The sequence below is a fragment of the Bos indicus genome, chromosome 16, assembly GCF_029378745.1.
Source record: "Bos indicus isolate NIAB-ARS_2022 breed Sahiwal x Tharparkar chromosome 16, NIAB-ARS_B.indTharparkar_mat_pri_1.0, whole genome shotgun sequence".
Taxonomy (NCBI): Eukaryota; Metazoa; Chordata; class Mammalia; order Artiodactyla; family Bovidae; genus Bos; species Bos indicus.
In genome coordinates, this window is record NC_091775.1 from 69,297,519 (window position 1) to 69,319,943 (window position 22,425).

A 22,425-nucleotide genomic window follows, 5' to 3' on the forward strand; every position below is an offset into this window, starting at 1 on the left:
TTATTTCCCTCTGCTTTTCCACTCTTCACTTCTGTCCACCTCCTCCTTCCAGGTAAGAATTCACCAGCTCTAAATCGCCTTCCCTGACTTACCTCACCTGCTCAGGCTTCAGCATGACTTGTGCCTAACCACGTGTTTCTGCATTATATTTTAGCTGCTCATTGTGGCCTTATAATTGTACTCTAGCTTTCCACAGCATCTATCTTGCCTTCACACTCACAGACCTGCTGCACCTTCTGCTGCTGATCTAAGCACAGCAAGGAGTGTATAGGTGCACTAGCAACTTCAAATGAAGACGGTGTCTCCTTGGTGCACAAGTCAGAAATCTGATCTAGTTTGCAGGACTGGATAAAACCGGGGCCCCGGGTGAGAACACACAAGAAAATAATGTTGCTTTCAAAAAGGCATTTGGAACAATGGAAACGAACTACAGAATCTCCAGAAGGACAACTCTGCAATTCTAATGCTCGTTATGCCACTGTCGGGACCTTAAGCCAAAAAAGGCTGAGTAACCTGGGGTTAGACATTCTGTGCCTCAGTTTCCTTATCTACAAAAGGGGATGATGAAGAATAACCTCTCTGCTTCCTGACCAAACAAAATCAAATTACTTCTTAAAAAGATGTATTCTTGAACTAGGGCTTCTGGGGTAGCTCAGCTGGTAAAGAACCCACCTGCAATGCAGGAGACCGCGGTTGGATTCCTGGGTCAGGAAGATCTGGAGAAGGGATGGGCTTCCTACTCCAATATTTTTGGGCTTCCCTGGTGGCTCAGACAGTAAAGAAACTGCCTGCAATGTGGGAGACCTGGGTTCGATCCCTGGGCTGGGGAGATCCCCTGGAGGAGGGCATGGCAACCCAACTCCAGTATTCTTGCCTGGAGAATCCCATGGACAGAGGAGCCCGGTGGGCTACAGTCCATGGGGTTGCAGAGTCAGACATAACTGAGTGACTAAGCACAGCACAGTCCAGCACCCTTGAACTAAATACTTATTGGGTATTTACTATCACTAGACATTCTGCTACACACATTCTTGTGTAACCATCTAAGCAAAAGGCCCTGGAGATGGAGTCACAAGGAAGAATCTAATCAAGGTACCATTTTGTCTCTTCCTGAACCACAAGGCACTTAATCTGTCTGTGCCTCAGTTTCCACATTGTACAAATGTGAACTAAAATATACATGTCAGGGGCTGTGTGAATTAAGTAATGTAATATGCCTTAACATGCAAAATAGTATTCAAATATATGACAAAATTAAAATGTAAATATACAACTCTAAGAATTTTACAGCCACCATCATAATTTATATTGACAGATATATACTAATCAAGCTTCACTCTAATACCATTTTAGCTTTACATTTAAGTCATGTTTTTAGTTTAGCCCAAATAAATTGTCAGCCAAAATCTATTTTTAAATGTATTACAATGTATTTGCAAAAGAATTTCTCATATTCTCCAATAACCATTCCAGCTGTCAAATCATGTCATTATTATTTGAAAATAATCCTTTTTAATGATATCAGTTTGGGTCATATTTTATTGATATATAATATTCATATAGCACCTTACTAATCTTTTAACAAATATTAACTACTTAATTTTCATATATCCTTTGGAGATAAAATATTTTTCTGACAACTACTTTTATGCTTTATACAAAAACTTAAGTGTAATTAGAAAACAGTGAATGAAAATATCTCAGTTGTTACTTAATGTACTTACACCTGGAAAAAAAGTTTTCTATTTCAATGCTTTCACTCTGAAAGTCATATTGCATTAAAATATAGGGAGAGATGGGAGGCAAACACATCTCACTAAGAAAGTAGCAAATGAGAGAATTCCAGGAAATCCCAGGAAAACTGGAAATTGACAAGGTTTTCCTTAAGACTTCTGTATCACCCTTGATACCATATTCCATCTTGTAACTGTGAAGACAGTGCTCCTGAGCAATCCTCAACCTTGAATCCCAGTTTTTTAAATAACTCCTAGATATTCTGGTAAAATAATCCATGCTACTAGAGGGAGAAGGGGATGACAGAGGATGAGATGGTTGTATGACATCATCAACTCAATGGACATGAGTTTGAGCAAACGAGATAGTGAAGGACAGCCTGGTGCGCTGTAGTCCATGGGGTCACAAAGAGTTGGTCATCACTGAGCGACTGAACAACAAACAGCAACTGGAAGTTTACACATTATGCTGTCTAAAAGTGCCTTCTCCGGAGATTAACCCAAAAGTATTTATGGGATGTTTAAATATTTGGGGGGTATTTCTTTTTTTGTTAAAATAATGTTCTAAAGCCAAAATTCATCCAAAAGAAAAGACAGCCATTTTAGATGCTTTCTGGACAACATGATATTGTATCCATAAATAAAATGATCAAAGATGAACATATGTGTGTGTGTATCATATATATGGGGCTTCGCAGGTGGCACAGTGGTAAAGTGGTAGATTTCTTCTGCCAACGCAGGAGATGCATGAGAAGTGGGTTCAATTCCTGGGTTGGGAAGATCCCCCGGAGCAGGAAATGACAAGCCACTCCAGTATTCTTGTCTGGAGAATCCCATGGATGTAGGAGGCGGGCTACAGTCCATAGGGTCCGAGAGAGTCAGACGTGACTGAGCCACTAAGCACACACACATACAAACACACACATATGTATAAAAGATGAACACATGCTCCCCTAAATGGAAGCCAAATATCTTATATACCTGGATGCTTATACAAAATAAAATAATAGCTACCAAACCATTGTATACAGAACGGTATGAATCACGATACTATGTAGAACCATGTAGTATCACTCACTACCATATACAATCAGTATATTTTTGTGCATTTTTCATACTCCCAACTATCCTATTTGCCATTAAAAGAGAAACAGTCTCAAACATAATTGCCCCAAACATTTTCAGTGGCTCCCATGATTAGAGACCACTTTTTACATGTTTCTTTAAAGGGTCTCTATGCAAAGAAAATGTAACCTTAGGAAGTGTGGGGGAATGGGGTGATACAGGCTGCTAAAATGAGAGAAACCTCCTTGAACTCTTAGGTTGTAAATCAATCATTCACGTAAATTCGGGATCTATTTCTTAGCAACTTCGACATGTTGAACGTTCTCCTGGGAGTTTACTATAATCTTTATCCATCTCAACCTACACCCATTCTCCAGGTGATTTTATCCAAAGTCTTGACTTCAAATGGTTTTGGCATAAAGATGAGTTCCAAAAGGATATCTTCCTCCTGACCCTTCCCCAAAAGGCCAACACATCTCCAGCATCCCACACAACATCAACCCTTGGATGTGCTCACAGGCATCTCAGGTTTAACTTGGCTGGGCTGGAATTGGCCTGAGCCGTTGGGCTACAATAACCACACAACACCGTCCCCTGGTAAAGGCATGAGACACGCCGATCAAGGCTGTTTTATAACCACGGCCTGAGGCGCTTCAGGGAGGTGAGCACCAGCTTGTCGGCATTATTTGTGGATGACAGTGTGACAGATGATTTGCACCTGGTCCCAGAGAGTCTCCTGGAAAGCGGTGCTACCGAGGCTGACGGTATGGCAAGAAAATGCCGAAGTGGCCAGCAGGGGACCGGAAACTCCAGTCAAGACGCTGTTTTGGTCTTCCTGGTCCCATGGCGTTCTAAGCATACACCAGAGGTTCTTGATCCAAGGAAAGAGTATGGACTGTGGGTGCTGCAGTACTGTGCCATGTTCCCTGACTGTTACTGGGGGTCCTATGAATCTTCTTTGGGCTTTACAGGTAGCACGAGTGGTAAAGAACCCATCTACCAATGCAAGAGACATAAGAGTTGTGGGTTCAATCCCTGGCTTGGGAAGATCCCCTAGAGGAGGGCATGGCAGCTCACGCCAGTATTCTTGCCTGGAGAATCCCATGGACAGAGGAGCCTGGTGGGCTACGGTCCACAGGGTCGCAAAGTGTCAGACACGACAGAAGTGACTTAGCATGCACACACGCAGGGATCTTCTTCAGTAACCAAAGTCTGTCTAAAGGACACTATCAGAGCCCAAAACTAAGCTCCCCTGGCTCTCTTCCTCATCTCAGAAAAATGAAAACTGCCTTCTCTTAGTTCTTCAGGACAAACATATTGGGGTTACCTTTAACGCCTCACCTTTGCCCTGCCCATCTTGTCCGTGAGTAAGTCTCACTGGCTAGCCTTGCAAACTATATCTAGAATCTGACCATATCTTTCAACCTTTACCACAACCACCTTATTTCAAGCTCCCCTTATCCCTGATCCATCACCAGGATTATCACAGGAGCCTCAGAACTGCTTTCTCGGTTTCTGCCTTTGGCCTCCTGCAGTCTATTCTCAAGTCAGCAGCCAGAGGGATCCTGGTGAAACACACGCCAGAGGACACTCATCTGTACCAAAAGAGCCAAACTCCTGATCATCACTTACAAGGCCCTACAAGACTTGGCCCTCATTACCTGCCTGACATCCCTCTCTCCCATGCCCTCCCAGAATCCCAGCTGCTCCTCTGCACGCAAGGGACGCTCTCATCTCTGGGATATGCAGAACCCTCTGCTGAGTGTTATTCCCCAAATGGTTCCTGAGTTAATTCCTTCATTAAAAATCACCTTATCCGTGAAGCTTCTTCAGTGACCTTATCTAACATTCATCACCAGGACCATCCAACATTTCCTACCCCTCTTCACTCTTATTTTTTCCTCCTGAGACTTATCACTCCCTAACAAACTCTCTTCCCTTAGGAGAATGCAAGCTCACCCAGAGCAAGAATTTTCATGTTTTATTCTCTACTGTGTTTCAGTGGCTGGGACAATGCACATAGCAGGAATTTAATAAATACTTGTGAATGAATAAGTGATAGTAGAATTAATACAAAACAAAGTGTTTTTTTTTTTTTTAAGTCTAGTCTGTTGGCATTCTAAGAAGGCAGGTAGCTCCAGGCATCCCCTGGTACCCAGCCAATGCCCTCAGTGGCACCCCTCCTCCAGAAGGAGGGGACCAGGCCTAGGATAAAGCCCACCTCCTTCATATGGAACAAGAGGCCTTGCTCTCCTCTGTCAGACTTGCTCATAATGCCGCCTGTCACACCCAGACAATCCAGTTACACCATGCCTTCTGCCTCAAACATCTGCTGATCCCCAGTCTTCCTCCAGAGAGCTCTGATTCCACAATGAAAATCCAGTTTCCCTTGCACTACTTCTTCTGTGTCTTCTCCACTCTCACTGGGTGGTTAATTTCTTCCTCAGCAGCTCAGCTCCAATCCGTAAGTGCTTACCTTATGATTAAGTTCATAACAGTCTCCTCCATTGACCCTGGAGGAGAGAGGATCTTAAGAGAAGCCAAGTTATTTCCATCACTTTACTTGGCTCAATATCCAGCACAAAGGTCAACACAGTGGAAGTGCTCAATAAACGCCACTGAATGAATCCATAAGGACAAAACTGAAAGGAGGGAACCGTGCAGAGAATATAATCCCCCAACAGGAAGACTCCAAGACCTAGATCTGAGGCTACCACACGACCTACCACATGTTAAATGTGTCCGTTTCTTCACCCAAAGAGCAGATAGAATAACTTACCCACCTACCTCACAGAGGGTAGAGCTCAAATGGTAAAACAAAAGTCAAATATCCCATGAAATACTTTGTATCAATGAATAGATTAAAAATTTTTGCTCTTTTTTTAAATCTCATAACTGATTCAGCAAACACGGAAATAACTAGATCAAAACCAGGTACACCTAATATAAGAGTTTTCCAGTAGTCACGTATGGATATGAGAGCTGGACAATAAAGAAGGCTGAGTGCTGCAAAATTGATGCTTTCGAACTGTGGTGCTGGAGCTGACTCTTGCAAGTCCCTTGAACAGCAAGGAGATCAAACCTGAATACTCTTTGGAAGGGCTGATGCTATAGCTGAAGCTCTAATATTTTGGCCACCTGATGCAAATACCTGACTCATTGCAAAAGACCCTGATGCTGGGAAAGAGTGAAGGCAGAAGGAGAAGAGGGCAACAGAGGATAAGATGGTTGGATGGCATCACCAGTTCAATTGACGTGAACCTGGGCAAACTCCAGGATGGTGAGGGACAGGGATGCCTGGTGTGCTGCAGTCCGTGGGATCAAGCAGAGCTGGACACGACTTGGCAACTGAACAACAACAGCAACCTGTAGCTCAGACGGTAAAGAATCTGCCTGCCACTCAGGAGACCCACGTTTGACCCCCGGGGTGAGAAGATCTCCAAGAGAACGACAACCTACTCCAGTGTTCTTGCCTGAAGAATTTCATGGACAGATAAGCCTGGTAGGCTACAGTCCAAAGAGGAGGACTGAGTATCTAACACTTTCACTTTTTTTCACATATTGGAGAAGGCAATGGCACCCCACTCCAGTACTCTTGCCTGGAAAATCCCATGGATGGAGGAGCCTGGTAGGCTGCAGTCCGTGGGGTCGCTAAGAGTCGGACACGACTGAGCGACTTCACTTTCACTTTTCACTTCCATGCATTGGAGAAGGAAATGGCAACCCACTCCAGTGTTCTTGCCTGGAGAATCCCAGGGACAGAGGAGCCTAGTGGGCTGCCATCTATGGGGTCGCACAGAGTTGGACACGACTGAAGTGACTTAAAAGCAATATAACTATGCCTCTACGGGCTTACAACATTCAAACAGGAGTAAACCAGGAAGTGTTGTCCAAAAAGAATATTAAAATACAGGTTATATATTCTCTATGTATATGGAGAGAAAGCTATGCTATTGAATATAAATCATTGCATATAGAAGACTATAATTTGATATTCATTACACTTTACTAAATAAAATGATAGAAAACTTTGCCGCAAACTTTAATGCTTATTACCTGTTTTTAGAGGCAGTAAATTTAAGAACAAAAAGCACAGGCTCTGGAGTCTGTCCATTTAGCTTTGAATAACAGTACAGTCTAACTTTTAGAAAATTAGCTCCTTCTGATTCAGTTTCACATAAGTTAAATATACATAATAAAGCACATTCCTCATAGAGTTGTTTAAGAGAATTAAAAGAGATAACACATATAAAGAGTTAGAACATTGCCTTGCACATAGAAATTACTCATTAAATTTTGGCTATTATTAATGTATTCATGACTCTTGAAATTTAAAGATGTTTTCATATATTTTTCTGTACTGACATCAAACTAACAAATGTAAAGAAAGTTGAAAAATCAAAGTTTTCAAAGTATTTCATCCCAGAAAAGATCTCTTTGTCTTGATATCTCTGCCGCCACCTCAATCTTGCCTTAGAGGGCCTGTGCCAAAAACAGCACTTAGATGGAACACACATGTTGGGAATCAAAAGAGAAGAAGAAGTTGCTCTCATGTGCCTTAAGGCTGCATTCCCCTATCTCCCCTTCCCGCCCTGCCCCCAAACGTAGGCTACCCTGTGACACAACCGCAGCATGGAATGAGGTTGCAATTGCCCACTCAGACGTGTAATTAATAGTAAAAAAAAAAAAAAAAAAAAGGCAGAGACATCACTTTGCTGACAAAGGTCCATTTGGTCAAAGATACTGTTTTTCCAGTGGTCATGTATGGATGTGAGAGGTGGACCATAAAGAAGGCTGAGCCCCGAAGAAATGATGCTTTTGAACTGTGGTATTGGAGAAGACTCTTGAGAGTCCCTTGGACTGCAAGGAAATCCAACCAGTCCATCCTAAAGGAAATCAATCCTGAATATTCATTGGAAGGATTGATGCTGAAGCTGAAGTCCCAATACTTTGCCACTTGATGTAGAGCCGACTCATTGCAAAAGACCCTGATGCTGGGAAAGATTGAGGGCAGGAGCAGAAGTGGGTGACAGGGGATGCAATGGTTGGATGGCATCACTGACTGAATGGACATGGCTTTGAGCAACCTCCGGGAGATAGTGAAGGTCAGGGAAGCCTGGCATGCTGCAGTTCATGGGGTGACAAAGAGTCAGACATGACTTAGTGACTGAACAATAACAACAAAGATTAGGTTAATGTAGGTAACCTAAGGTTAACTGAGGCGGGTCTTACTGTCTTACTATCCACTTCCTCCTCCTTGCCCACTCATCACAAAAAGAATCCAGAGTTCCTTCTCTCTCAGCACGAGGCCTGAACTTCTAACATCACCTGATTCACCCTCAGCACTGAAAGCCATGAAAGAGTGCAGACTCGGAGGAATAAAACCAGATCTGAAGACCTGAACTTTGATCCTAGTGATACTGTCGGAGTGAGTCAGTGGGGCTTTCTCTGTGTTAGTTTCCTAATCCGTAGTGCTGCAATACTACTGCTAATATGACTACTCATGAGGCTCTAAGGCAGGAGTAAAAGGGGAAACAAACATGGGGAAAACACTTGGAAATTTATGAGAATCACACAAATGAAATGTAATTCTAATATATGATTCCTGGCTCATTCGCTTTCCTCCCTATTTAGACACTGATCTTGACCCTTGGAGCCATGCCATTACAAAGATTTCTCTGATAAGAAGAAGTTATATTCAAAGAGAGAAAAATAATTTATTTAAACCACAGGGTTAGAAAGGTGATGGCTATGACTATAAATAACAGGTAACCTCTGCATTTAAAAGTACTGACTAAGCACCAAAATCCTTAAGATTTTTTGAGAAGCAAAAATACTCAATCAGCAGTGAATATCAATAAGGCTAAAATGGATTGCCTGTGGATAGCAGAAAGAAATAAAAATTAGGTCATAGACTGAGCTCCATTTGTGTTTATTCCAAAAACAATGTAACATTTTCTTTTTCTGCCAAAGACAATGTCTCTGGAGAAGGTAAGAATGCAACTACCTGAAACAGATGCTTCCACCCAATTAAAGGATAAGCAGGGAAGGAAAAATCACAACAGGAGCAAACAAACCTAACACTTCTTGAGCACCTCAATGCCTTACATGGATTATCTCGTTACTCCTCACAGCAGCCTGTTTGATAGCTCTTCTTCCTTCATTCTAGATAGATTAAGAATTAGAGAGGAAAATTACTTGTTCAAGATAACACCTCTAGTAAAGTACTCAAATGGAGTTTAAAACATCTTGCTGCGAAGTCACTTCAGTTGTGTCCGACTCTATGCGACCCCATAGATGGCAGCCCACCAGGCTCCCCCATCCCTGGGATTCTCCAGGCAAGAACACTGGAGTGGGTTGCCATTTCCTTCTCCAATGCATGAAAGTGAAAAGTGAAAGTGAAGTCGCTCAGTCATGCCCAACCCTCAGCGACCCCATGGACTGCAGCCTACCAGGCTCCTCCCTCCATGGGATTTTCCAGGCAAGAGTACTGGAGTGGGGTGCCATTGCCGTCTCCTTAAAACATCTTATCCAATCCCAAAGTTTAGATTTTTATCACAACTTCATGTTCCCTCTGCCAAAATAACCAGGAACTCTTCTAAAACTCAAGGGAAGTGGGGATTCTTCAAAGATTTTTAGTACTGCTACGGATGATATGCACCAATCAAGAGTGAAGTGGAAATGATCTTATGCAGGAATAGGAAATGGGATGGTTGAATCAATATTATCTGGCAGGTACATTGTCAATACTGAAAATGGCGCCATCATCTACAAATAGTAGGGAATTCAGTATCTAGTGGCTAAAGAACCTTTCCAAAATTTAAGTCAAACAGATGAGATGCAGAAGTGCTGAATGTGGTAGATGAGGATAAGAGCATACTAGCTTTCATAGCTTTTAACAAAACTTGAATGAGAACTTGTGTGTGTATTCTATAAATAGGGGGATAAAAGACAGAAGTAACATTTGGGGATCCATGGCAAGAGGGAATATGAGAAGAAAGGCCGTAGAGCAAGAAACTGGGTAAAAAATCACTAATAATTTCTTCCCGCAATCGATTATCCCAGCTCACTCAAATGACATAAAAAAACCAAACATAACATAAGGAAGAAACTGCTCAGTTGATGACTCACAGAATGGTTTTCAACCTCATTTGACTTAAAACTGGTAAGAAAAGTAGGCTCCATAGAAAAATGAATATATATATATATAATTAAAATGTGTTCAACTATCAGTCAGATCTCTCCTTGAAATAAAATTCTAGGGTTTTCATCTTGACCAAGATTCTTGGTTGGACCAATGTATTCTTTTAAACAAAAGAAATCTACAACAAAAATACAGCCATCTCCAAGGCATCTAACTGAAATTTTTACATCATTTTGGGATTAACATTTTTTTGAAAAAAAAAAAAAGTTTTTCCATAAGGATACTACTCTGCCATTATAGAGTACATTAAAACTAAATTACTTTTTATTCAAAAACTCCATTTTTCTGTGTTAGTAGTAAATTGCTTTTAGTTGGGGTTTAGAGAAGCAATGATTAATCACTTCTGCACAGACACCTAAAAAGGCCAGTTACTGGAGTTATACTTTGGTTAGATTAAAGAAGTGAGCGATGGCTTGTTAACCATGAGGGGTACCCACTTGAAGCGGGTCACACCACAAACCCATCTTTTCTTCCCTATGACGGCCAGTGCCACAATTATTGCACTTTCCCCACCTCGTACTTTCCCTTCATTTGTCACAGCCAAGTTTCTCAGCCGGCAAGGGTCCTCTCAACTTGAGGGCCTCCAGCAGGGTGATCCCACGTGCACGGGTGTTCACTGGCAGTTCCAAGACAAGGCAAACAGAAAGAAGGGAGGTGACACAGGAAAGAAGCAGAGAAATACAAGGGCAGGAGGGGATGAGAAGGAGCAGCGAGCCGGAGAAATAAAGGAGAAGGTAAACGAGAAGGAGAAGAGACGACAAAGGCAGGAAAAGAGGGAGGCGGCACAATAACAAGAAAAAGAAACCAAAGTGGTCCAGGCTAACGGGAAAAGTGGAAGAGGACCCCACGGGCACATGGACGGCCAAATGCTGAGTTACTGCCTCTTCTTACTTGTCTTCCCCACAGGGAAAACGGAGTAACAACTCCTGGGCGCCTTACCTGGATGAGTTCGTCCAGCTCGGTTGAATTGACACAGGCGTGTTGGGAAATAAACGTCTGCTTCTGGATCACGATGGTGGTCCGCTGGGAAATCTCGTGAGGCTGCTCCAAGGCTTTGAACACGGTGGCTCCGATGATGAGATAGAGGACGACCACCAGGAAAATCGTGGAGACCGTCTTCCATTTCATAACATTGATGGTCGTGTCACTCTCCACCCGGGAAGCTAGCACGGTGGGTTTGGTGGAGAAGGAGAGCCTGGGTTTGGAGTTCTGAGCAGCAGACTTAGGATCCAGCAAATCAGGGGCCGCCACTGCCAACAACAGAGAAGGGAGGTTAGAGGGGTCAGCAAAAGTGGTCTGGATTCCGCCTGCTATCCTGGTGAGAGCTCCAGAGCCTAAACCAGAAGTGTGCCCATGAGGTTGCATCCAGGACCATATATGAAGTTCAGGGAGAAGGGGGTGGGTCTCAGCTCTCTGCTGCTATTGGGGTTTCCAACAGGAGGAGAAAAAAGCCAGGAGGTGGACCAAGAACCTTAAAAAAAATGAATAAAAGAATGCCTGCAGTCTTCCTAATTAATTTAAAAATTTATACCTGTCCAACACGCTAGTGAACACATTTGCAGAACTCCTAAGAGTTGATGGTACTAAACTAGATATCTGAATGCTCATAAAGAAGGCTAATGTATTATTCCTGTTCTCAATAACACTCTATATCACAAGCAAATTATCTAAAAATTCATTACAATAAAGGAGCTGTATTATAAGGGAATTTGCACTCCAGACATTGTTGCTCGAAGTAAAACATTAGTAATTATCCGGTAAAACGTGATAGCAAATAAACCACTCAATAGCTCTATCATTTCTTTTTGCCCGTGTCCAAGGTGGGCTCATGATTAAGTATTCTCTGTATTTTGTTATTCAATCTCTGATATCTTGAAAAAAGAAAAACAAAAGTATTGTCACCCATTCAGGCTCAGTCACAGGTGAAGCCAAGAGATGACATGTTCTTTCCATTTTAACAGTGAACATTATCAAGGGAAAAAAAATGAAAACCTTGTCTCACACCTTAGACCTCCATGCTCTGTATAAAGCTAATTGCTCCATTAGAGTGGATTTATGCGTTCTCTTACAAATTCCCATATACTCTGAGGTGACTCTAAATCCATTTATTATTTATCTCAGCTGTTCCAAAATATCATTAATGGATTTATTTTTAGAAAATTCAAGAGATACTAGACTTCAACTTGCTAAACGGAAAATAAGCCATTTACTACAGAGTATTTGACTGGAAAGGTAACGCTGAACCAAAAGGGGTAACAGAATGGCTGAAAGAGGGGACACTTCAAAATATCATTAACTCAGACAGAATAATTGATTCACCATCCATAATTCTTACAAATATAAGTAAAATTACTTTGTTGTTGTTTAGTTGCTAAGTCATGTATGACTTTTTTCAACCCCATGGCCGGTCAGGCCCCTCTGTCCATGGGATTTCCCAGGCAAGAATACTGGAATTTCCTTCTCCAGAGGATCTTCCCAACCCAGGGATTGAATCCACGTCTCTTACATTGGCAGGTGGATTCTTTACTGCCGAGCCATGAGGGAAGCCCAAAATTACGTTGGTGTTTAATAAAATTATAACCTAATCTGAATAACACTTTTCAGGTAAGTACATAAGAAATACCTATGTAATTGCACCCAAACATCATACAGGTACCTGAAATTACTTGAAAATAAGAAGGGAATAAGGAGTGTCATCACCGACTCGGTGGACATGAGTTTGAGTGAACTCCAGGAGTTGGTGATGGACAGGGAGGCCTGGTGTGCTGCAATTCATGGAGTCACAAAGAGTCGGACACGACTGAGAGACTGAACTGAACTGAACTGAAGGAGTGTCAATTTTCACATGACTACATACTCTGCCCTCTTGTCTACCACTGTGAGTTAAATGTAGGACTGCCACAGTTGGAGTTCATAAAATAAATCATCTGTTGCCCATCAGAAAGAAGCTTTGCAAACAAAGCTATGTGAAGCACCAGACCTAAGTAAGGAGTGTTGTGTAATGATGGCAGGTAACAGAGTGCTCCTCAATCAGCATAACTCTGAATGATTCTGACTTTGAAGGGAAGTCAGCCCCCTGATGAAGTAACTGTAGCCTGGGCTCCAAGTGGGGATTCCACATAAGTACAGGTCATTTCAGCAGTTTCAAATGGTTCAACCTGCTACGCACAGATATGTACACATTTTCCTCCTGATACAGTCACCTGCTTCAAATAAAACCACAAATTAGCAGACACCTTTTAACACGTGATATTCATAAAGGAAACTTAATCTCAAATAAGCACTGGAAATGTGTTTCATGGCCACAGTCCATGGGGTCTGGACTGTAGACCACAGAGTCCAACACGACTGATCAACTAAGCACGGCACAGCACGTGTTCAAGGCTTTAATTTTTTGAAACATTTTAATAGAAATGTTGATAACAGCTGAAATTACTGTCATCTGCTGTCTAGCCACCTCACCCCACCTCCAAGCTGCTTAGTAAGTCTCAGTGAAAAATAAAGGTCATCATCTAAAATTAAGCCATCTTTGGAACAAAAATAACAGAAAATCACTCAGAAACTCCACATTATCTCTCTGAAGGAAGCTGTCCAAGCCTTTCCTCCCCAGTTCTCTGTGCTCTCTTCTCATCTTTCTGATTTTTCCCATCACTGATGTCTTGTCTGCAGCACTGGAAAACACCAAGACCGTTTACCTTGATGCTCCCAAATCCCAACCCTAAATTGCAATGCCAAACTAAGATATTATATGATTAGGGGGAAAAGGAAGAGATTTTTTTTTTTTTTTTAAAGACTGTGTGTGTACTGTGTGTATTATTAAGCTAAAACATTTCCTGGTGTATTTTAATTCTTTTAAGTTATTGCTTTTTCTTTTTAATTAGCAGAAATATATATAATGCACATTTGGCAGACAGAATGGGCAGAACCTGGTGAAACACCAAAATAAAAAACAACAGTCTTTCTGCACGAATATGGGGAACCCTCTGGGTTTCCATCTCCATGTCGTTTGATGTATGATCATGAAGAGAAGCTCCTTAGAATAAAGAATCAAAGATTCACCCCTTCCACACACTCTGGGCACCATCACGCCCTCCCTTCTCTGCCTGCAGCACCTCACAGCCTCCGCTTAATCCTAGCCTCTCATCCGCACCCACGTCTGTCTTCTTCGCTCCTGGCCACAACTGACGACTCAATTCCAGGAGAAATGGGCTTTTTTCAGCACCACTGCCTATGCCACCGCGCTGTGGGCAACAAGTGTGACCAGGGTCACCCGTCGGGCGACTCCCAAGAGCTGACCCTCCTCCTTCGGAAACTCCCCTAAGTGTCCCAAACCTATACCCAAGACAGATGCAAAACGCCCAGGCACCCGCGGGAGAGTGGGGAGAAGCAGCCAGGAGTCGATCCGGGGATAGATTTGCCTCCAACCCCAGACTGGGATCCAACACCTTGGACGGGAAACGAAAGGTGGAAAACGTCCGCGTGCTGCCAGCGGGGCTTTTGCAACCCTCCCGGGACTGGCTGGGACGGAAAACGCGCGGCGGGAGATGGGGAGGGGGGGTACCCGGGGGTCTCACCTCCTGCTCTATAGCCGGCTCTCTCCCGCGAGGCGCTGGGAAGCATGAGGCATGCAGCATTCACAATTTTTTTTTTTTTTTTTTAAAAGACGGACTTGAAGCTTTTACAAACAACACGCCATTGTACTCACTTCTTATTCAGAGACGGGCTGCGCGCTCCGAGCTGCACAGGCAGGCATTTTTTTTCCCCCGGCTTTGTTTTACAAGGTGGGGAGAGCCAGGGCTGGACGCGGGGAGGGAGGAGGGGAGCGTGAGAAGACACGGAATCGCGGGAAGGAGGGGACACCCGCGGGCCGGGCAGAGGGCGAGGCCGAGGCCAAGTTGGGCTGGGGCGCCGCCGCCCCCGCGCGCGCCTGCGGCCGGGCCCGGGTCACCCGGAGAGCGCGGGCGACCCGGGTCCCGCGCCGGCCCGCAGCCGCCGCCGCCGCCGCGCGCTCCGCCCCGGGCTGCGCGCTGGCCCGGCCCCGGCGCGGCGCGGCGCGGGGGCGGTGGGTGCAGCCCGAGCGGCCGTGCGCCCCGGCGTCTTTGTGCGCGAGCCTCGCTCAGCCCCTCTTCGCATGTCTTTGTGCGTCTCCCCGGCAGAGCCCTCGGCGCCCCCGGGGCGAAGGTGGGGGTGGCACGGTCTGGGAGCGCCTGGCGCCCTCCAGCTCGCAGCTCGGCCGGCCACCGCCGCTCTCCCTTCCAGGCTCGCTCCTTTCCCTCCTTTCGGAACTCCCTCCCCCTGGGCTCCCCGCCCCCCCTTCCCCGTCCGTCTCACCGCCTGGGCTCGCCTCCCCGCCAGCCCTGCGAGCCCAACCCTCGCCTCTTCTCCCCTGGCTCTTCCGAGGCCCCCTCAATCAGCGTCCCTGCCTGCGGGCCCAGCCCTTGGGTTCACCTGCTGCCTCTTCTCTCGGACCGGTCCGCTAACCCTGCCCCCTCTCTACATCCTCACTCACGCTCTCGGGTACCCGGCTCCAACCTGTCTCCTTCCAGGTCGGGTTGCAAGGTGTGGGACCGAGCTTTGGGGAGCGGGGTCCTGGACTCCAGCACGTGGGCATCCTCCCCTCCCTCCCCCACTAGGGCTGTACAGAAACGTACCCCTTGAGATCCCTGGAACGGGGGCAGTAATAAGGATGCTGATTTCTTCCAGCCCGCGCCTGGGGAAGGTTTATCAAGCCCCAGCGACCTCCACCCACCATCTTCCAGGGTGCTGGACCTGGGCAACTAGCTTTTGTCAGCACAACGTTGATCGAATGGGGGAAGGCACCGGGAGCCAGGATGAAGACATTTAGGGATGCAAAGGAAATGAAAGAAAAATCCATTTGGTTCTCAGGGCAAAACCTCTTTGGCTGGGCACAGAGGTAGCGAATGTGGTCGGTGGGGACCCCCGGACCTCAGTCTGAACTCGGTGCTCGGCGCGCACCTCCGCATTCGGATCCCAGCTTGTCAGGAACCTAGACGCCTCCCAGACTGGCACACCGCCGCGCTGGGGCAGCTGGACTCTCGGCAATCGGGGCGGGGGCGGGAACCGAACCCTCACGAGAGCGGGCAGAAAGTGGGCAGAGGCCCGGCTGCAGCTGTGATGGACGAGTCTTCTCGCCGCACACAGGCTGTAACGGAACTTCAGCCGGTTTGTAAACTCTTTCCTCCTTCCCACTTGCGCAGCGGGAATCCCCTGCTGACCTCCGCCCTCCCACCTCCAGCGCTGTGAGAGAGTTTATCTTCCAGAACCGCTGCTCGGTCAGATTGGAGCATCTCCCCAGGGACCAGAAGCTATAGACGTGAAGGAGAGAAGGTAAAGCTGAAAGGCTCTGGATTGAAAAAAGAACGCTATATGCGAGGCTGTGGCCGTCAACGATTTGAAATGCCAAATTACTTTTTAAATTTCAGAATAGACTCAGCCGGCTGTCTCCTTTCTCCTATTAAAAATATTTCCCTTATTAGGAATTCCTTCCTGCTGGAATTGAAACGGTGTTCTCGACTTCTGCTCTCAATAATAAAATAATCGGATGTCCTTTGTAAAATGTGAATCTGATCCTCTCACTCGCCAACGTAAAACCCTTTCAGACTCGCTTGGTCCCACCGCCAACGTAAAACCCTTTCAGACTCGCTTGGTCCCACGTAAGGAGCTTCCTGGTCTGGCTTCTTTTTCTCATTCCTGGCCTCTGTGCATATTGTCACCTTCCCTCACACACCTTCCCCAGTCCTCTCCCCAACTTTACATGACTAAGATCCTGCATCAGTATGGTTCTCCAGAGAAACAGAATAAATAAGATGTGTGTGTGTGTGTGTGTGTGTGTGTGTGTGTGTGAATTTTATTTTGGCACACACAACTATGGGGGCTGCCAGGTCCATGTGAAATCTCTAGGATAATTCTGGAAAATCAGGCAAGAGTTGATGCTTCGGTCTTGAATTTCCTCTTTTCAGGAAAACCTTAGTTGTGCCCTACCCACATCGTCAAGGGTAATCTTTCCTTAAAGTCTACTGATTGTAGATGTTAACCATATCTACAACATACCTCCACAGCAACACACAGGCAAGTATTTGATGAAATAGCTGGGTGATATAGCCTAGCCAGGGGGTTCCCTGGTAGGTCAATCTGTAAAGAATTCACCTGCAATGCAGGAGACTGCCTGCAATGCAGGACACCCAGGTTCTATCCCTGGGTGGGAAAGATACCCCAGAGGAGGAAATGGCAACTCACTCCAGTATTGTTGCCTGGAGAATCCCATGGACAGAGAAGCCTAACAGTCCATGATGTCCCAAGAGTCAGAAACATGATTTAGCGGCTAAACCACCACCACCACCATGGCCTAGCCAAGTTGACACATCAAACTAACCGTCACAGGTATTATTCTCCAGATCACCCAGCTGTTGAAGCTTCTCCTGAATCCTAGTCTGGTGTCTCACTTCTGCTTCTGTTTGTGCACCTGTCACACTGTGTTGTGCTGCTTTAACCAGACTGTAAACTCAGTTCAATAAGCTCAGTTCCTTAACCAGACTGTAAGCTCAGTTGAATATTCATTGGAAGGACCGGTGCTGAAACTCCAATACATTGGCCACGTTATGCTAAGAACTGACTCATTGGAAAAGACCCTGATGCTGGGAAAGATTGAAGGTGGGAGGAGAAGGGGACGACAGAGGATGAGCTGGTTGGATGGCATCACTGACTCAATGGACATGAGTTTGAGCAAGCTTCGGGAGTTGGTGATGGACAGGGAAGCCTGGCACGCTGCAGTCCATGGGGTCACAAAGAGTTGGACATGACTCAATGATTGAACCAATTGAAGTTCAGTTAGGATATAAACCATGGCTCTATGTTCCCCATAGTATCAACAGTAACCAGTGACTACAGATAAATAGATGTTTGATAAACATATGAATGAAAGTGTGATTGCAGACATCATTTACCTGACCTCCTTCTAGGTTTTTGGGACTAGGTATCTTACATTTATGGAAAATGAAATGAATTCACTTCAGAATCATTTTCTACCCTATTATAGGCTTCTTGTTCTCCTAGTAAAATGATCCTAAACACTTTGCATATCCTTTTTTTTTTTTTAAACTTTTCCCCTTTTAATTAACAACTTGATAGTTCTTTTCTGTTGCATTTGGGTCTTTTGCAAATTTAGCCACATCTTGCCAAGCACTAGTCCTCTGTCCAGTCGGCTCATGCTTACTAAAGTGGGAGATTAACTCATAGTTTAAATCTGCCTGTGGGGACTTCACTGGTGGTCCAGTGGTGAAGAATCCACCTTGCAATGCAAGAGAAGCAGTTCAATCCCTGGTGAGGGGACTAAGAGCCCACATGCTGTGGAGCAACTAAGTCCAGGTACTGCACTGCAGCTACTGAGCCCATGCACTCTGGGGTCTGTGGACTACAGCTAGAGAGTCCATGTGCCGTAACAAAAGACTGAATAATGTAGTGAAGATCCCGCCTGCTGCAACTAAGACCAGATGATGCCAAATAAGTAAATAAATATTTTAAATAATAAAAATAAATAAATTTGCCTATGTAGTGCCGCCCTTACTCATGGGATGTAAGACTCGCCACCAGTCCCAAATGTTGATTGGCCATTTTCCCTTCTCTCAAGTCATGTGCTGCAGTGGTGTTTCAGGTCCCCTTTGCATATCCTCGTATCAGACATACACACACACACACACACACACACACACACACACTTACACACACACACATATATATAGGGCTGGGGGTAGGGGGCCACAGATTTAACTTACAGAAAGATTAAATTAAAATTTTAAAAACAAACAAAATTTCAAACTTTGACATTAGTAGGAATCATTCCAACAAGCTAGCCTCACCTCACAAATAATTCAAAAGAACCAAGAAATTTGTCTCCACACTGACTCTAGCCCCACACAGTCCCTCAGTTAAAGCCTCCTACTTCTTTAAGAGCTTTCTTGTGCTTACTCACCATGTTTGAGATAAAAGGGAAAAAAGGGGAATAGACTAGCTTGTGTATCATTGCAACTCGAGAAACAAGGAAATGAGATGGTTTATCCTGTTTAATTTTACGTCTGCATTTCAGGGCATATAAATCCCATCAAAGGTGGTTTAGAAAGACTAGACGGACTCTATTTCTTTCGTGCTCCCAGACCCAGGCTACTCAACACCTGCTAACTTTATTTTACTGGGTGGGAAACCCTGAAATACATAATAAAAATTCTGCACCCCAAATTCCATACCCCCCTTATTCCAGTGCTTTCAGATTCTGTTGTGCTCAACCAGCAGCAAGAAATCTACACTACTTCACTTTCACGTTTAATTTCCTTTTTGACCTTGCCCTACTCAAAGATAAAACAAAAAGCAAAACAAAGCATGCCACTGACTTTTCCATAGTTCCATTCAGACCTGGAATTTTCCAATCAAGGTCACTTCTGTAAGTATCCTAACTCTGCCACTTGTGAACAATGTGAATTTGAGGGAGTCCTTCTCTCTCTCTGACCATCAGTTCCCTCATCCACAAAATAAGAATACTACACTGAACTTGCAAGAGATTGTTGTAAGAACTAAACACATATATATGTTTAACATTACAGGTCCTCAAAAAAATTTCATTCTCTCTTGTGCTTGACCTAACCCAATGAATCGGGGGCTCCCGGCCGAACAAGACCACCAACAAATCTCAACTCTGTAATAAATCTCGTCATCTATTTAATCCTTTGGAGAACACAGTTGCACAGGTCTAAGATGAGGGAAATGCATTATGTTTATCAAATATCTATTGAGTACCTACGAGGAACCAAACAGAAGCTCTGTGGCTAGATCAAGGCTACTGCTTTCATTAGCTTATGGTCTGGAGGGGGAAGGTGCCAAATAAACCTAGAATGAAAATTCTGATAAGCGCAATAAATAGAAGGTAGGGAGTACAATGAGCGTACCTAATGCTGGACGGCCCAGGAAGGCCTGTAAAAAGTGACATCACAATTGGGCCCTGATGGTGAGCAAGGGCAGAGAAGGGGAGACATAATGTAAGGAAAGAGCTTCCTCAGCAGAATGTGAAGCTTGTGGCCCTTCCTTGTGGAGGAAAGAAGCTTGGAGAATGTGGGGAGCTCAGAGAGGAAGACTGGCGGCAGACAGCGGTCAAGCTAAAGAGGCAGGCAGAGACCAGGTCATAACGCCTTGGATTTTAATTACTGGAACTGATGAATTTTCATCTAACTTCATCAGATGGCATTTGAAAGAAATCACTCTGGTTGCTACATGGGGAATAGACAGAAGATGGACAAAAATGGAAACATGTACCCAGGGAGTTAGATGCTCTTGCTTAGTCCAGATGAGAACTTCGTGGTGACTTGGATGGGAGTGGAAGAGAGGATAAGAGAGGTGGCATCGGTAGATCAACTGGACCCTGTGATCCCCAGCATGTGGGGAGAAAACACTGGGGGAGAGCGTGGCCATTATCCAAGAGATTCTAGTTCATGCAAACTCAGAGGATTCGACACGTATAGGCAGTACTTCCATGAAATGCCTGCCTGATATGGTCCCTCCAGGGCCACTTACCTTCCCTGCTAGCGGCTGTTATGTTTCTTGTGGGACTCACCCCGATTGAAGGTGCTGTGTGTGTCCTGGGCCTCAGTAACATAATCCCGATTCCTTGGTCTTTCAGTTGGTTCAGGCACAGGCCTATAGCCCACTCAGTCAATGGAACCTATGCCAGGATTTCCAAGGAAAGAGACTTTCCTGCTATACCTCTCACCTTGAACCTGAAGGTTTGGGAAACTATTATGCCAGCAAGAGAAGAGAAGTTACCCAAGAATGAAGCCAGTAAAGATCAGATAAAACCAAAATGACCAGGTCCTGGTGACAACATTTGATCAGTTCCCTGTATCAAACTACACCATAAGCCACACACGTTTTCTTTTTGTATGAGCCAGTTGGTCTTGAGATTTCTGATACTAGAAAGCCCTAATCAAAACATTATAAAGCAAGGAACTGGAGGAAGAGAGAAATAATTTACCTGTATGGGGATGTCTAAGTTGACCCCCAATGATTCCTGCCTGCTGGTATTCATGCCTTGCACTAAACCCATCCCCCTCAAATGTGGGCTACCAATGAACAAAATGCAGTGTAACCAATGGGATGTCTCTTCCCAGGTTAGGTTATAAAAAGACTGTGGCTTCCCACCTGTGCGTGCCCTCTTACCCTTGGGTAAGGGTCTTGGATCTTTCCTTCTGGTGGCAGCCAGCTTCCATGTCATAAGGGAGAGGAGAGGCGTGGGTGAACCTGAAAGTGAGTCTCCTATGCTCTTCTAACAGCCACGTAAGTGAGCTTGGAGGCTGATCCCTCTCCCTTCGAGTCAGGAGATCGCCATAGTCATAGATAAGACCTCTTGAGAGTACAGCCTCTGGAGAGACCCTCAATCACAACTACTCAAGTAAGTTCCTTCCAAATTCTTAAGCCTCAAAAACTGTGAGATCACCTACGGGAAAAATAGGCAGAACACTCTTTGACATAAATTACAGCAGTACTTTTTTGGGGGTAGGATCCATCTCCTAGATTAATGGAAATGAAAACCAAAATAAACAAATGATGAAACTTAAAAAGCTTTTGCATAACAAAAGAAGCCATAAATAAAATGAGCAGACAACCTACAGAATGGGAGAAAATATTTGCAAAATTAGATGACCAACAAGGGATTAATTTCCAAAATATACAAACAGCACATAAATACATACACATAAGCATATTAATCTATATCAATATATAACAATTATTTTGCTGTATACCTGAAACTAATACAACACTGTACATCAATTATACTTCAATTGAAAACATTAAAAAACAAAACAAAACTATGAGACCATAAATGTTTCTTTGTTTTCAGGTGCTAAGTTTTGGGATAATTCTCCATGCAGCAACAGATAGTAATACAACCCCTAAGAGTTAAATTCCAAGTAAGCTGTGAAGTATCAGTCAGACCTGAGTCGTGCAAGTTACTTTAAGAAGGCAATTCCTCAAAAGCCAAAGTGAGGCTTCCCTGGTGGCTCAGTTGATAAAGAATCCATCTGCCAATGCAGGAGACATGAGTTCAATCCCTAATCCAGGAAGATCCCACATGCTCAGAGCAATTAAGCCCATGCACCACAACTATTGAACCTGTGTCTAGGGGCCAGAAGCCGCAACTATTGAAACCTACCCCCCCCAGAGCCTGTGCTCTGCAGCAAGAGAAGCCACTGCAATGAGAAGCCAGCACATCCCAGCTAGAGAGCCACCCCCTCTCACCACAACTAGAGAAAAGCCCGGGGAGCAAGGAAGACCCAGCACAACCATAAATAAATAACAATTTTTAAAAAACACCAAAATGTATTGATTTTGAAATATTCATAAGCCTAAAATTCAAATATG

The 22,425-nt window shown here is 44.5% G+C and overlaps 1 protein-coding gene across 5 annotated transcripts in view; it reads right to left on the reverse strand.

The window, feature by feature from the left end:
- KCNK2 (potassium two pore domain channel subfamily K member 2) overlaps positions 1-22,425 on the reverse strand; it is a 248,124-nt gene that overhangs the window by 121,025 nt on the left and 104,674 nt on the right. For 2 of the 5 annotated variants that reach the window (XM_070768583.1, XM_070768582.1), the window contains exons 1-2: positions 14,577-14,701; positions 10,942-11,252 (exon numbers count right to left, since the gene is read on the reverse strand). In XM_070768583.1, coding sequence (XP_070624684.1) covers positions 10,942-11,252; positions 14,577-14,622 — 357 coding nt within the window. In that variant the 5' untranslated portion in view covers positions 14,623-14,701. The other 3 variants (XM_070768586.1, XM_070768585.1, XM_019976926.2) reach the window with 2 other exon arrangements.